General features: G+C 49.0%; 1 protein-coding gene and 1 long non-coding RNA gene across 11 annotated transcripts in view; one reads left to right on the top strand and one right to left on the bottom strand.

Annotated features, from left to right (window-relative positions):
* The window catches only part of LOC138815215 (uncharacterized), a 72,543-nt gene extending 69,085 nt beyond the window's left edge, over positions 1-3,458 (bottom strand). For 3 of the 10 annotated variants that reach the window (XR_011368220.1, XR_011368219.1, XR_011368210.1), the window contains exon 1: positions 2,168-2,596. This is a non-coding gene — a long non-coding RNA (uncharacterized lncRNA). The other 7 variants (XR_011368217.1, XR_011368213.1, XR_011368212.1 and 4 more) reach the window with 7 other exon arrangements.
* Positions 3,459-4,079: 621 nt separating this feature from the next.
* Pcbp1 (poly(rC) binding protein 1) lies at positions 4,080-5,793 on the top strand. Its single transcript, XM_070004466.1, has one exon. It carries the CDS (start codon positions 4,371-4,373, stop codon positions 5,439-5,441), a length of 1,071 nt encoding a protein of 356 aa, XP_069860567.1. The 5' UTR covers positions 4,080-4,370; the 3' UTR covers positions 5,442-5,793.
* The last annotated feature ends 9,856 nt before the right edge of the window (positions 5,794-15,649 follow it).

The raw sequence follows: 15,649 nt of genomic DNA, 5'->3' as shown, positions 1-15,649 counted from the left end.
TAATCCTAGATATTCAGGAAGCTGAGATCTGAGGCTAGAGGTTCAAAGTCAGTCCAAGCAGGAAAGTCCACAAGACCCTTATCTCCAATTAGCTGCCAAAAAGCAGGGAGAGGAACTGTGGCTCAAGTGGTAGAGCATTGGCCTTGAGAACAAAAGTTCAGGAATAATGCCTAGGCCCAGATTCAAGCCCCAGGACTGATACCAAAGGAAAAAAAAAAAAGGTGACAGTCATTGAACTCCAGTATAGAATAATGTTTAGAACAGTGCCTAGCACATATTAAGTGCTTGGTGCTTCTATTATAGCCACCATTGCTATTATATACTTATCTATTAAGATTGTTTGCAGGCTTAAATACAACAATGTGAGGGGCTGGGAAGGTGGCTCAGTGGTAGAGTGCTTGCCTTGCATGCATGAGGCCCTGGGTTCGATTCCTCAGCACCACATAAGCAAAAAGAAAAAAGCCAGAAGGGGCGCTGTGGCTCAAGTGGTAAAGCACTAGCCTTGAGCTGAAGAGCTGAGGGACAGCGCCCAGGCCAAGTTCAGGCCCCATGACCGGACCCAAAAAAAAAAAAAAAAAAAAAACAATGTGAAAGCACTTTGGAAAACATTAATATAAGTGAAAAAGCAAAAGGCCCTTCCCTCCATTTCTGATACCAACTTACACAGCACACTACATATGCACAATTTGTTTCTTGGCCCACTAGCTATGCTACATATGGAATTCATAAGTCCACAGATTCCTGACTTTTACCTAACACTCCATCACACTCTGTTAATATTTGCTGAAAAATGGAGGCTTGGTGCCAGAATAAAATAACATTTTTATCTGCTTGGAACTTTAAGGTAAGGGAAGACAGGAGTCAAGCACCTGAGTAGAGATGAGGTAAAGTCAAACATGTAATTTAAACGAAATTGTTCACTTCCCCAGAGGTAGATAGACTCAAATGTGCCACACAAAGGGCCAGACTGCCAGGCGCTTATGGCTCATGCCTGTAATCCTAGCTACTCGGGAGGCTGAGATCTGAGGATCACAGTTCAAAGCCAGCCCAGGCAGCAAAGTCTGTAAAACTCTTATTTCCAATAAAACCACCAGAAAACTGGAAGTGGCGCTGTAGCTCAAGTGGTAGAGCGCTAGCCTTGAGCTGAAGAGCTGAGGGACAGCGCTCAGGCCCAGAGTTCAAGTCCCATTACCGACAAAAAAAAAGGGGGGGGGCGGACTGATGCCTTGGGCAGATCAGAATCACTTCCTTCTCCCAATCTACATCCAGATATGTCCTAAAACAATAGCTGAGCCTATCTATACAGGTATCATCTCAATAAAAACTGGAAGTTCCCAAATAGATATAATAGGTGCTGACTATATAACAAAGAGTTACTAGAGGGTTCCTTTTTTTTTTTGGCCCGTCATGGGGCCTGAACTCTGGGCCTGGACGCTATCCCTGAGCTCTTCAAGCTCAAGGCTAGCATTCTACCACTTAAGCCACAGTGCCACTTCCAGCTTTTTCTGCTTATGTGGTGCCAAGGAAATGAACCTAGGGCCTCCTGCATGCAAAGCAAGCACTCTACCACTGAGCCACCTTCCCAGCCATAGAAGGTTCCTTTAAGAGACAACTCATCTACTCTGTTGAAGACTGCACTTAAATTGTAAAGCTGTGTTTGGCCAGTGTTCCAGGCCAGCCTAAGCTACTCAGTGAGACCCAGTCTCAAAAAAAGAAGGCTCAGGGTGGGAAGGTGGCTTAGTGCTAGAGTGCTTGCCTGGCATGCATGAAGCCCTGGGTTTGATTTCTCAGTGCCACATTAAAAAAAAAATTTTTTTTTTAAAGGGCTCTTGTGGTAAACTACTTGCCTAGCAAATAAATGCAAGGCCTGAGCTCATTCCCCAGCTCTACAAATAAGGCTGTGTGCTAGTTGCTCATGCCTGTAACCCTAGCTTCTCAGAAGGCTGATATCCAGAGGGCTGATGTTCCTTCAAAGCTTGCCTGAGCAGCAAGGTCCCCTACATTCTAGCTCCAAAAAGAAAACGCAGCAAAATGCTGGACTGGAGGAGTGGCTTCAGTGGGTAGAGTACCAGCTATGACAAAAATAAGAACTAATAACCCAGTACTGGCATAAATAATAATCTAGAACCTTTAAGAGAAACAAAGAAAATCTGGAAAACATGCTCACCAGTATGGAAATCAGGAGGTCTGGATTCCATCCCCGATACTGTGTGACCTTGAACCAGTCACTTCATCTCTCTAGGACCTAAAATGTCTTCTTCTGTCAAAAAAAAAAGTGAGAGAGATATATAAATACCTTAGGGAATTGTGGTAAGAATTAAAGATCGTATGTAATGAAATCCCTAACATCAGATCTGTCGTTTTCCGACTACAACAGTGGACACACAACTGTAATCAACTTCAGGTGTTTGGCCTGCTGGGACAGGGCAAAAACCATAGTCTCCCGTTAAAATAAACTGAAAAACAAACAAAAAAACACCGTGATTTCTCCAGCAAAAAAAAAAAAAAAAAGTCTAGGAGTTTCCCATCTCCTTCCTTAAAGCAGTCGTTTCTAAGTGCTTTCGGGTCCTTCGCAGGGAGGTAGAGGAAAACCAACCGATACCTTGGCCCAGCACCTGCACCCCCACCCCCCATCCCCCACTAATGAACTCGAGCGGGCCGGGAGGGCCGCCATTGTGTCTGCATGTGTCACGTGCCCCGTCCAGACCGGGGAGGGGAGGCCAGTGTCCCACCACGCTTGGAGGTTTTAACCTGCCAGGGGGAAATCATAACACCCGCGGTGCCGGGAAGCCCGAGGGGAACGAGAGGGGACGCGTTCTAGAGCTTTCCAGCCGACCCTAGTTTCCTATTGGCGACGAATCGCGGCCACGTGTCGCCATTTTGTGTTCAGTAAACATGGCGGCCACCCACGCGGACCAAGCCCGCGGGGGGGGTGGGGGGGTGCCACGTTAGCCGTTTGCTCTGCGGCATCCTCAAACACGCTCTCCACACCACCTTCTCCGACCTGGCTCTGCCCAAGGAGGAAAAGAGAAAGGGCAAAGCCCAACTCCGACGCCAGCGCCCTCAACATTTCCCAGCGGGAGGCGCTCGGGAAAGAAAGGCTTCCCAAGATGGCGGCCCAGCCTCGAGCCGCCCCCGGAGAGCGGGGCGCGGCGGCGGCGGCGGTGGCGCCGAGGGCGGCCGAGCGGCGGCGGCGGGAGCGAGCGCCCACCGCGCCGGCAAGGCCGCGGAGCCCGCAGCTCCCACCCCGCGCCCCCGGAGCTCGGCCTGCACCGAGGCGCGTCATTGTTCCAAAGGCGCGACGCTGCCGCAGCAGGCACGACACAAGGGCACAAGATGGGGGGGGGCCCTCCGGGTTTTGCCAAGAGAGCAGGAAAGTGCAAACAAAGCATTATATAAATGGCGCCATTCTTTTTATGGCCGTGTTTCTAACGCTTCACCAAAACACCACAGCCGGAGCTCTGCCAGCGACAGGAGACCCGTTTAGTAACTTTCTCCTCAGCCGCCGCGACCGAGCCTAGGTAGGGGTTGGGGGGGGGGGTGGCGCGGGGCGCTCGGACGCCAGGGACGAAAAGGCCCCACGTGCCCGCCGGCGCGCGCCCCCGCGCGCCAGGCCGCGCCTCGCCACCCCTCCCCCCCGGAAGATGGAAGCTACCCCTCCCGTTTCCCCCCACGCTTGTGCGCATGCGCTCTGGTCACCTCACGCGCACGTTTTAAACCCGCGGCGTCCTAGCTACCGCCTGCAGTGGCCGCCGGGCTGCCTGTGTCGTGCCGCATGCAGAAGTCCCTTTATGAAAGCCGGAAAATGATACGCGTGTCCCACAGTAAACACTAATATTTCCAGCCGCGGCCCCGCGGCCGTGAATGTCGGCAAAATATATGTTCACTTTAGAAGTCTGCCGGTCCTGCAGCACCCACCCTCCGAGTGCATCGGCTTCACTACCGTGGGGTTGGGACATTTTTTTTAAAGTACCGCGTGGAGGTGGGCACGAACTTGGGACCTAAAAGTTGTGGGTCCTCATTTTTTTCAAGGGGTCCTGCGCGGCAAGCACTTCCGGGGTCAGAGGGTACTCGGGGTTGAAAGCGGGCTTCCCGCCCCGCCCAGACCGCCGAGGCTGCCGCCGGAGTCGCTACCGCCGCGCCCTCGCCCACCCGCCCGCCCGCCGCTCCCGGCCCCGCTCGCCCCCTCCGCCGCCGCCGCCCGCCCCTGCGACGACGCCGCGGCCTCCCGCCCGCACCCGCTCGCTCCCGCGGCCCTCGCTCGCCTCGCGCCGGCAGTTTTGGGCCTACACCTCCCCTCCCCCCGCCAGCCACCAAAGACTTGACCACGTAACGAGCCCAACTCCCCCGAACGCCGCCCGCCGCTCGCCATGGACGCCGGTGTGACCGAAAGCGGACTAAATGTGACTCTCACCATTCGGCTGCTTATGCACGGGAAGGAAGTGGGGAGCATCATTGGGAAGAAAGGGGAGTCGGTTAAGAGGATCCGCGAGGAGAGTGGCGCGCGGATCAACATCTCGGAGGGGAATTGTCCGGAGAGAATCATCACTCTGACCGGCCCCACCAATGCCATCTTTAAGGCCTTCGCCATGATCATCGACAAGCTGGAGGAAGATATCAACAGCTCCATGACCAACAGCACGGCGGCCAGCAGGCCCCCGGTCACCCTGAGGCTGGTGGTGCCGGCCACCCAGTGCGGCTCCCTGATTGGGAAAGGCGGCTGTAAGATCAAAGAGATCCGCGAGAGCACGGGGGCCCAGGTCCAGGTGGCGGGGGATATGCTGCCCAACTCCACCGAGCGGGCCATTACCATCGCCGGTGTACCGCAGTCTGTCACCGAGTGTGTCAAGCAGATCTGCCTGGTCATGCTGGAGACGCTCTCCCAGTCTCCGCAAGGGAGAGTCATGACCATTCCGTACCAGCCCATGCCGGCCAGCTCTCCCGTCATCTGCGCGGGCGGCCAAGATCGGTGCAGCGACGCCGCGGGCTACCCCCACGCCACCCATGACCTGGAGGGACCACCTCTAGATGCCTACTCCATTCAAGGACAACACACCATTTCGCCGCTCGATCTGGCCAAGCTGAACCAGGTGGCAAGACAACAGTCGCACTTTGCCATGATGCACGGCGGGACCGGATTCGCCGGAATTGACTCCAGCTCTCCAGAGGTGAAAGGCTATTGGGCAAGTTTGGATGCATCTACTCAAACCACCCATGAACTCACCATTCCAAATAACTTAATTGGCTGCATAATCGGGCGCCAAGGCGCCAACATCAATGAGATCCGCCAGATGTCGGGGGCCCAGATCAAAATTGCCAACCCAGTGGAAGGCTCCTCTGGTAGGCAGGTTACTATCACTGGCTCGGCTGCCAGTATTAGTCTGGCCCAGTATCTAATTAATGCCAGGCTTTCCTCTGAGAAGGGCATGGGGTGCAGCTAGAACAGTGTAGGGTCACTCATAACCCCCTTCTGCTGTTTTTCCCATGATCCAACTGTGTAATTTCTGGTCAGTGATTCCAGGTTTTAAATAATTTGTAAGTGTTCAGTTTCTACACTTTATCATCCGCTAAGAATTTAAAAATCACATTCTCTGTTCAGCTGTTAATGCTGGGATCCATATTTAGTTTTATAAGCTTTTCCCTGTTTTTAGTTTTGTTTGGGTTTTTTGGCTCATGGATTTTATTTCTGTTTGTCGATAAAAAGAAATGTAAGAGTGGAATGTTAATAAATTTCAGTTTAGTTCTGTAATGTCAAGAATTTAAGAATTAAAAAATGGATTGGTTAAAAAAAAACGCTTCATATTTGAAAAACCTGGGAATTACTATCTTAAAACTCTTTGTTGGTGCCTTTTTTTCCCCCCTTTCAGTGTAAGTGTTTCGAGGCTGAAGGGAGAAGGGTGGGTGGACCCTGGGTATTGGAACTGTTTTCACCTTATCTCTTAAGAATCCTTTCCCTTTGCCCCAACAAAGAAACAGCAGGTTGGGCCTGCTTTGGGATGTTGGTGTACAAAGACCAACGGTCTTTTCCTGGGAGTGATATCTCCAAGTGCCGGAGAATAGCCTCTGCCCCCTTTTCTGGTAGAAAACCTCAGGTTTTCTCGGGAGGAAAATGTCCGCTCTCCAGACATGAAAAAAGAATAGCTACCTTTCTAACCAATCCCCCACCCCCCTGGAAAAGCTTATCCAAAAACAATACAATATTAGAAGTGGGGCAGCCGGAGGGAGGGAAGGGTAGGAGGAGGGCAGCAGCTGCAGGGTGGTGGGAATAAGAGGGTCTTGGACAGGGAGGGGGCTGGTACTAACCAACCACGTGGCAAGCATGCACCTGTGGCTAGCGGCTTGTCAGGATGTTACTACACCTGTCAGGCATATTCAGAAACAAAAGAGGCCCAGTTTCTAATTTTTCAGCTGTGCAGGGTTTTGGAGAATTGTCAGGAAATCCTTAATTGGGATATTCCTCACAGTTTAGAGATTGATCATTGACTACAGCCTAAGGAGGATCCTGGTGTCCAGAAGGCAGGTTTCTGGGTCCTACTTAAAAACCAACCTGAAAATTTGCTTTTTAAATGTTCTTAAGGGTCTTTGAGTGCCATTGTGTCTCTAGTGAATGAGGAAGATGTGAAGGCTTGGTAGCCTCATGGCACATCAGCCAATAAAACTAGGCTGGGCCTGAGGAGAGAGGAAAAAGTTTTTATCAGTCTAAGGCAGCACTGTAAACAAAAGCTAGTGCCTAAGTGTGCAGATCAAATCCCAGGCACTATGTAGGATATCATTACCATCAAAGAAATTCCTGTGGGAGGGAAGTATTATCCATAATAAATATTTGCTGAAGCTGTTCTACAGGACCTCTCCTTCCTGAGGTATAGGCCTTGTTCTGAGAGTTCCTGGAGGTGAGATTTCCATGTACTTAACATCCACTGACCTGGTGAGAGGCAGTCACTGAAAGAAGCCCAAATTCCCAACTTAGACTGCTTTCATATTTGTCTTTCACTCCACTCACAGCCTTGGGCATGTAACCTTTATATAATGTTAAAAATACCCTCTGTGTTTGAGAAGAAAATGAAAGTGTGTATGTAAAGCAGAGCAGTGCTTACAACAGGAAACTACCAAAAGCCATATTTGTGGGGGTAGGGAGGGTTGTTGCTTAGAATATCTAGGTAGAGACTAGGAATGTGGCTTAGTGGTAGAGTGCTTGACTAGCATGCATGAAGCATGCTAGTTCCATTCCTCAGTACCACATAAACAGAGCCAGAAGTGGTGCTGTGGTGCTAGCCTTGAGCAAAAGAAGCTTAGGGATAGTGCCCAGGCCTTGAGTTCAAGCACCAAGACTGGGGGGGGGGGGGGGGAAGGCTATCTATGCAGAAAAGAGAAAAGGCCTGGAGCTACCTGGGGGCCCCATGCCCCACACCTATAATCCTAGCTGAGGAGGTTGAAGTCTGAGGATCATGGTTCAAAGCCAGGCCAGGCAAAATAGTCCCTTGAAACTCATCTCCAATAAACCACTCAGAAAAAGTCGTGCTGTGGCTCAAGTACTAGAGTGCTAGCCTTGAGCACAAAGGCTCAGGAACAGCACCTAGGCCCTGAGTTCAAGCCCTATATATATATATATCCTGTGGCAAACATACCTCAAACTCTCCTCTCTGCCATTTCCCTTACAGTGCAAAACTGGTAACAATTTGTAAAACGACTTGGGCAGCAAAGCATATGATGAATTGCACCTTAAAAGGCAGGATCCTGAAGTCCCTTGCTATACAGGAAGCTGAGATCTGAGGATCTCTAAAACTCAACCTGCAAAAAGCCAGAACTGAAGGCATATCTCAAGGGGTAGAATGCCACCCAGGAGGGAAAAGCGAAGTGAGAACTTGAGGCTTGAGTTCAAGTCCTAGTTACCAGCACAAAAAAAATTAAAATAATTAAATCTGGAGGAAAAGGAGTTTATAACATAGGCTAGAATGTGGCATCAAAACAAGTGAAGAGAATCCGAGCACCAGTGGCTCCTGTCTGTAATCCACCTGGAGGCTGAAATCTGAGGATCACAGTTCAAAGCCATCCCAAGCAATTATCTCCAATTAGCCAGCAGAAAACCAGAAGTGGTGCTGTAGCTCAAGAGGTAGAGCACTAGCCTTGAGCTGAAGAGCTCAGGGACAGCAACCAGGCCAAGAGTTCATGCCCTACAACCGACCAAAAGAAAAAAAAAAAAAAGTGAAAGCTGGGCGCTGGTGGCTCACGCCTGTAATCCTAGCTACTCATGAGGCTGAGATATGAGGATCTCAGTTCAAAGCCAGCCTGGGCAGGAAAGACCGTGAAACTCTTATCTCCAGTAAACCACCAGAAAACCGGAAGTGGCGCTGTGGCTCAAGTGGTAGAGCACTCTCCTTAAGCTGAAGAGCTGAGGGACAGCACCCAAGCCCAGAGTTCAAGCCCCAGGACCAACCAAAAAAAAAAAAAAAGTGAAAAGAACAAGGTAATCAAAGCAAGAGTTTGATGCTCAGTATAGAGGCCAGAGAGATATAGAGTAGGAATAATGAGTCTAGACATGGTAATTGAAGCATAGGCAGGCAGAAGAAACATTTGGCTGGTATCCACAATTTTTTTTTTGGGGGGGGGGTCCGGTCGTGGGACCTGAACTCTAGGCCTGGGCGCTGTCCCTCAGCTCTTCAGCTCAAGGCTAGCGCTCTACCACTTGATCCACAGCGCCACTTCCGGCTTTTTTCTTTTTGCTTATGTGGTGCTGAGGAATCGAACCCAGGGCCTTGAGCATGCAAGGCAAGCGCTCTACCACTGAGCCACCTTCCCAGCCCTCCACAATTTTTTTGGGTCCAGTCATGGGGCTTGTACTCTGGGTCTGGGTGCTGTCCCTCAGCTCTTCATCTCAAGGCTAGCGCTCTACCACTTGAGCCACAGTGCCACTTCCGGCTTTTTTCTGTTTGCTTATGTGGTGCTGAGGAATCGAACCCAGGGCCTCATGCATGCAAGGCAAGCGCTCTACCACTGAGCCACCTTCCCAGCCCAATTTGACTGGTATCTAGAAATGACAAAGAGACTGAAGAAAAGAAGTCAAAGCTACATGGACAAAGAGAGGTAAAAAAGGCTAAAGAAGTAGAGGCTGAATGTTGGGGTATAACCTTGAGATGAGGGAACAAGTAGTCTTCTGTATATCTGCCACTATATCTGACACAATAGAGCTTAGAAAAATATTTGTTGGCCAGGAAATATAGCTCAGGGGTAGAGCGCTTGCCAAGTATCACAAGGGTCTGAGTTTGATTCCCCAGCACAGCAAAATAAATGGATGCATAAGTAAATATAGAACATAGTCAGGGCTGCAAAGGTGGCTTAGTGGTAGAGTACTTGCCTAACATGCATGAAGCTGGGTTCGATTCCTCAGTACCACATAAACAGGAAAAACTGGAAGTGTAGCTCAAATGGTAGAGTGCTAGCCTTGAGCTGAAGAGCTGAGGGACAGTGCCCAGGCCCTGAGTTCAGGCCCCACGACTAACAAAAAAATAAAATAAAATGAAATAACCAACAAAAGGAATGGTGCTGTGGGTCTAGTGGTATAGCCCTAGACTTAAGCATAAAGAGGCTCAGGGAGAGCACCTAGGCCCTGAGTTCAAGTCCTATGACCAACAAAAATAAAAATAACCAGGGCTGGGAATGTGGCTTAGTGGTAGAGTGCTTGCCTGGCATGCATGAAACACTGGGTTCTATTGCTCAGCACCACATAAACAGAAAAAGCCAGAAGTGGCGCTGTGGCTCAAGTTGGAGTGCTAGCCTTGAGCAAAAGAAGCTCAGGGACAGTGCCCAGGCTCTGAGTTCCAGCCCTAGGACTGGCAAAAAAAAAAAAAAAAAAAAAGGCACTGTGGCTCAAATGGTAGAGTGCTAGCGTTGAGCACAGAGAGGCTTAGGGACGGTGCCCATGCCCTGAGTTTAAGTTCCAGGACCAGCAAAAACAAAAACAGCCAGCAAAAATCCAGGCTGAACATGTGGCTCAAGTGTTACCGTTCATTTAGGCCCTGAGTTCAAAAATATGGCAGAACAAAATAAAAACAAGATTATGGGACTGGAGATATAGCTAAATGATAGAACACTCTCCTAATATGTACAAGGAGGTTCTGGGTTCAAACCTCAGCATCACTAAATACATAAAAGTCTAAATTCCAATAGTTTCTTCAATGAGCTAAGAAATACTGAAAGGCCTGGTGCCAGTGGGTCACTACTGTAATCCTAGCTACTCAGGAGGCTGAGATCTGAGGATCATGGTTCAAAGCCAGCCGGGTCAGAAAAGTCTGAGAGACTCTAAAACTGGCAGTGGTACTGTGGCTCAAGTGGTAGAGTATTGGCCTTGAGCTGAAGAGCTGAGGGACAGCGCCCAGGCCCAGAGTTCAAGCCCCATGATGGACCAAAAAAAAAAAAAACCTGGACAAAAGTTTCAATGGAATGGGTATGCTTGGAGAGCAGAAGAGGGGGCAGAGGGATGACACTGAGCCAGATGCACTATGCTCAAAAATTGTCATGTTCACTTGAAACCCCATCGCACAACTACTTAATGATAACTAAAATTAATAGGGCTGGGAATATGGCTTAGCGGTAGAGTCCTTGCTTAGCATGCATGAAGCCCTGGGTTCGATTCCTCAGTACCACATAAACAGGAAAAACTCAAAGTAGCGCTGTGGCTCAAGCAGTAGAGTGCTAGCCTTGAGCAAAAGAAGCTCAGTGACAGTGCGTAGGCTCTGAGTTCAAGCCCCACAACCAACAATCAATCAATGTAAAAATTTTAAAAATGTAAAAATAACATTTATGGAAATGAACTCCAAGTAATGGAAACAAGTTTTTTGTTGTTGTTGCTGGGTTTTTTGTTTTTTTTGTTTTTTGTTTTTTTTTTGGTCGGTCGTGGGGCTTGAACTCTGGGCCTGGGTGCTGTCCTTCAGCTCTTCAGCTCAAGGCGAGCACTCTACCACTTGAGCTACAGCACCACTTCCGGTTTTCTGGTGGTTTATTGGAGATAGGAGTCTCACGGTCTCTCCTGCCCGGGCTGGTTTTGAACCGTGATCCTCAGATCTCAGCCTCCTGAGTGGCTAGGATGACAGGCATGAGCCACCAGCACCCGGCTGTTGCTGGGCTTTTTTTTAAACCTTTTTTTTTTTAAACCATTTGAGTGGTTAATTGGATAAAGGAGTCTCACTGGGAGTTCTGCCTGAACTGGCTTCACACTGTGATCTTCAAATCTCAGCTGTCTGAGTAGCTAGGGTTACAGGTGTAAGCCACCAGTGCCCAGCTTGAATAAGTATTATTTTATATGATCAGAGGCACACAGCCATTGCACCTTTGTGGTAAGTCATTTTTGAGGTCACTCCTTAGTCTCTATGACCTGGGAAGTAAGCAGTGTTTCCTAAGAGCTTGAAGTTTGAGTTGAATCCACCTCAGCCTTCACCACTCAGAGCTACCCCAAGTAGCAAACAATTTAAAGTTCCTTTTGTCATTCTGTTTGGGTGTTCTTAACCTGGAGGATATAATTGTTTCTTTTTCTTTTCTTTTCTTTTTTGTTTTGTCAGTCATGGGCCTGGGCACTGTCCCTCAGCTCTTCTGCTCAGGCTAGCACTCTACCACTTGACCCACAGTGCCATTTCCTGTTTTCTGAGTGGTTTATTGGAGATAAGAGTCTCGTAGCCTTTCCTGTCTGGGCTGGCTTTGAACCGTGATCCTCAGATCTCAGCCTCCTGAGTAGCTAGGATTACAGGCGTGAGCCGCCGGAGCCCAGCTATTGTTTCTTCTTCCTTCTGACCATGACTATACTCTTCCACATCTACCTGAGGCTATGGGGTTCCTGTTTTGAACATCAACATTCTGTAAGAAAAACTCCACTCTGCTGAGGGCTGGTGGACCTGAGACATAGGCCTGGCTCTAGCATTGATTCTCTGGGTGATCTTGAACAAGGATGCTCCCCTTTTCTGGGGCACAGTCCTCTATCTGAGAAGACTGGATGACATACTATGCACAATTGTCTGGCTGCCTGGTGAAATAAAGCTGCCTTTGTGGGCACGCACCCCTACTGCACCTCCTGTCACAGGGCTAACTGCTGCCACACAGGCCTTCTGTAAACACTCAGGGGGAAAGGGGAAGTTCACCGAAAACTGGTAAGGGCAGCCTCAGCTTGGCATGATGGGAACTATCCACCGGCGTTTGCTGGAGAAGGACAGAGAAAGCAATGAACGCCAAAGACTTGTGCTGACATCCTCAGTCCTGCCTGTCACTTAGACTGCAAAAGAGGAGAGAAGAACAAACAGGGTCATTATAGAGAAGATTACAATGAGGAGTTGTCCCCAAAGGCAGACCCAAGACCCCTTTCCCTTATTTCCCCTGCCCCCCAAAGACTGGCGCTCAGAGGGCTGTAGCTCCCCAAATGATCTCCTAAACTTTGTGTCTAGTTAGTAGGGAAAGAATTACTGCAGCCCCCTCCCTCTCCCCCTCCTCCACCCCCCCCCCATGGCTGACTGTGCCTCCTGACATCTCCCCCTCCTCCCCTTCCTCCTCCTCCTCCTCCCCCCCTCCTCATGGCTGACTGTGCCTCCTGACATCTCCTCCCCCTCCTCCCCTTCCTCCTCCTCCTCCCCCCCCCTCCTCATGGCTGACTATGCCTCCTGACATCTGCTACCAGGCTGGTTGAACCCTTGTGGAAAGTTGAGGCAATTCTACTTCAATAATAGTAAACCTTCCTGGATTAGTCATGTGGTGTCAGTATCTCCAATCACCAAAGATAGGCTTTTCTTTTTCTCTCCCCCCCCCCCCCCCACCTTTTTGCCTGAACTCAGGCCCTCAGGCTATTGCCGGGCTTTTTTTGGCCTGGCTTTTTTAGTGTTCTACCACTTGAGCCCCTTCTCTATTTCTGCCTTTTTGGTAGTTAATTGGAGATAAGACTTTCACAGACTGGGTTAATACCAAACCTCAATCCTCATCTCAGCCTCCTGATTACAGACATGAGCCATGGCACTTGGCTCTTTTTGTTTTTCCTTCTCTTTCTTTTACTTTCTCTTTTTCTTTCTCTCTCCTCCCCTCCCTCTCTCCCTCCCTCCCTCCCTCCCTCTTTCTTTCCTTCCTTCCTTCCTTCCTTCCTTCCTTTTTGTGCTGGTGCTGGGGATGAACCCAGGACCTAGCACACAACCACCTATTTTTTTTTCTTGACAATGTATGATTGAATCAAGAACCATAAGCATGTTAAGCAAGTGCTTTACTACTTGTGCCATACATCCAGTCCTCAAACTAATCCACTTTATTTTATTTTTATTTTGTGTGTGTGTGTGTGTGTGCCAGTCCTAGGGCTTGGACTCAGGGTCTAGGCACTAGCCTTCTGCATTTTTCCCCCCTCAAGGCCAGTGCTCTACTACTTGAGCCATAATTCCACTTTTGGCTTTTTGGTGGTTAACTGAAGATAAGAATCTTTCTAGTATATATATGAATAAAAATATGCTAAATACCATTTTAGCATATATATTGTTTTTGTTAAGGACAACTATTTTCCAAAACCTAGAATTCTTTTTTTTTGTTGTTGGTCGTGGGGCCTGAACTCTGGGCCTGCGCGCTGTCCCTGAACTCTTCAGTTCAAGGCTAGCACTCTACCACTAGAACCACAGTGCCACTTCTGTTTTTTGCTGGTTAATTGGAGATAAGTCTCATGGACGTTCCTGCCTGGGCTGGCTGGCTTATGAAAACAATTTATGAAACAAATTTTCCTAGAGCCAGGAAAGCATCTCTAGAGCCTCTGAGAAACCTTGCTCTATAGTAATATCTAACTGAGTCATACTCTCACCATTGCATATTTGTTTGTTTGTTTGTTTGTTTTGGTTGGTCGTGGGGCTTGAACTCTGGGCTTGGGCGCTTTTGCTGAGCTCTTCAGCTCAAAGCTAGTGTTCTGCCACTTGAGCCACAGCGCTACTTCCCCATTGCCCTTTTTTTTTTTTTTTTGGGGGGGGTCCAGTCGTGGGGCCTGAACTCTGGGCCTGGGCGCTGCCCCTCAGCTCTTCAGCTCAAGGCTAGTGCTCTACCACTTGAGCCATAGCACCACTTCTGGCTTTTTTCTTTTTGCTTATGGGGTGCTGGGGAATCGAACCCAGGGCCTCGGGCATGCAAGGCAAGTGCTCTACCACTGAGCCACCTTCTCAGCCCAGGCCTATGGTTTTTTGTTTTTGTTTTTTTGCGGAGAGGTCAGTCATGGGGCTTGATCTCTAGGCCTGGGCGCTGTCCCTCAGCTCTTCAGCTCAAGGCCAGCACTCTGCCACTTGAGCCACAGCTCCACTTCCGGCCTTTGGTGTTTAATTGGACTTTACTGTCCTAGCTGGCTTTGAACTGTGATCCTCCAGTCTCAGCCTCCTGAGTGGTTAGGATTACAGGTGTGAGCCACCAGTGTCTGGTTCCCAACATCCTTTGCTTTTGTTTTCTGTCATATGAAATAAGTTGTCCTCCAATTTAATTTCTTGCCACCAGTGTTTAAAAATACCTATTTGGGGGGACTGGGAAGGTGGCTCAGTGGTAGAGTGTTTGCTTTGCATGCATGAGGCCCTGGGTTTGATTTCTTAGCACTACATAAGTAGAAAAGTCGGAAGTGGCTCTTTGGCTTACGTGGTAGAGCTAGCCTTGAGCAAAAGAAGAGCTGAGAGACAGCGCCCAGGCCCAGAGTTCAGGCCCCACGAATGACCAAAAAAAAAAAAAAAAGTCCCTATTGGGCTGGGAATGTGGCTTATTGGTAGAGTGCTTGCCTAGCATGAAGTCAGTACCAATTAAACAGAAAAAGCTGGAAGTGGCACTGTGGATCAAATGGTAGAGCTAGCCTTGAGCAAAAGCAGCTCAGGAACAGTGCCCAAGCGCTGGGTTCAAGCCCCAGGACTGGCAAAAAGGGGGGGGGGAGTGCTTATTTGGCCTAGGAAGGCATTAGTAGATGATCAGTTCTGTGTATACACATACACATTTTTTTTTTTTTTTTTTTTTTTTTTTTTTTTTTGTCAGTCGTGGGGTCTGAATTCTGGGCTTGGGTGTTGGTTGTCTCTCAGCTCTTCAGCTCAAGGCTACCACTTGAGCCACAGCGCCACTTCCGGCTTTTTTTTCTTTTTGCTTATGTGGTGCTGGGGAATCGAACCCAGGGCCTCATGCATGCAAGGCAAGCGCTCTACCACTGAGCCACCTTCCCAGCCCTACACATATCTTTTTAATTCACTTGTTTTTGTGGAACCAAATTTGAACTCAAGGCCTCAAGCTTCCAAGGCACTCTACCACTTGAACCATGCCTCCAGCCCTTGTCGTATTAATAAAATCTTCTCATTCTGTTGGTTATTTGGGTATTTCAAAATGAAAGTGATATCACATCTGAGTCATAATAAAGATGATCTTTGACACCACCCCAAGATACTTCCCACCAAATGTCCCAGGGGAGCAAGCTCCTGCTCACCAAAACAAAGTGACAAAGGTGTGATGACCTGGGTACGGATTGGAGACCTGGATGTCTGCAGGTGCAGGGGAGGGGCCCATCCTTCTGAGTGGGCTTCCTGGCCTCAGGAGGGACTTAGGGAAGCTTTCCCAAAAGTGGGGCAAGCTGAGAGTTAACATTTTAGCCAGTGATTTAGGTATCTAAGAAGTGAAAGCTTTCTTAAGGGAAATAGCC

The sequence above is a fragment of the Dipodomys merriami genome, unplaced genomic scaffold, assembly GCF_024711535.1.
Source record: "Dipodomys merriami isolate MVZ:Mamm:240054 unplaced genomic scaffold, mDipMer1.0.p SCAF_63, whole genome shotgun sequence".
NCBI classification, from domain to species: Eukaryota; Metazoa; Chordata; class Mammalia; order Rodentia; family Heteromyidae; genus Dipodomys; species Dipodomys merriami.
The sequence above is the reverse complement of the archived record's forward strand: the minus strand, read 5'-3'. Positions and strand labels throughout refer to the sequence as shown.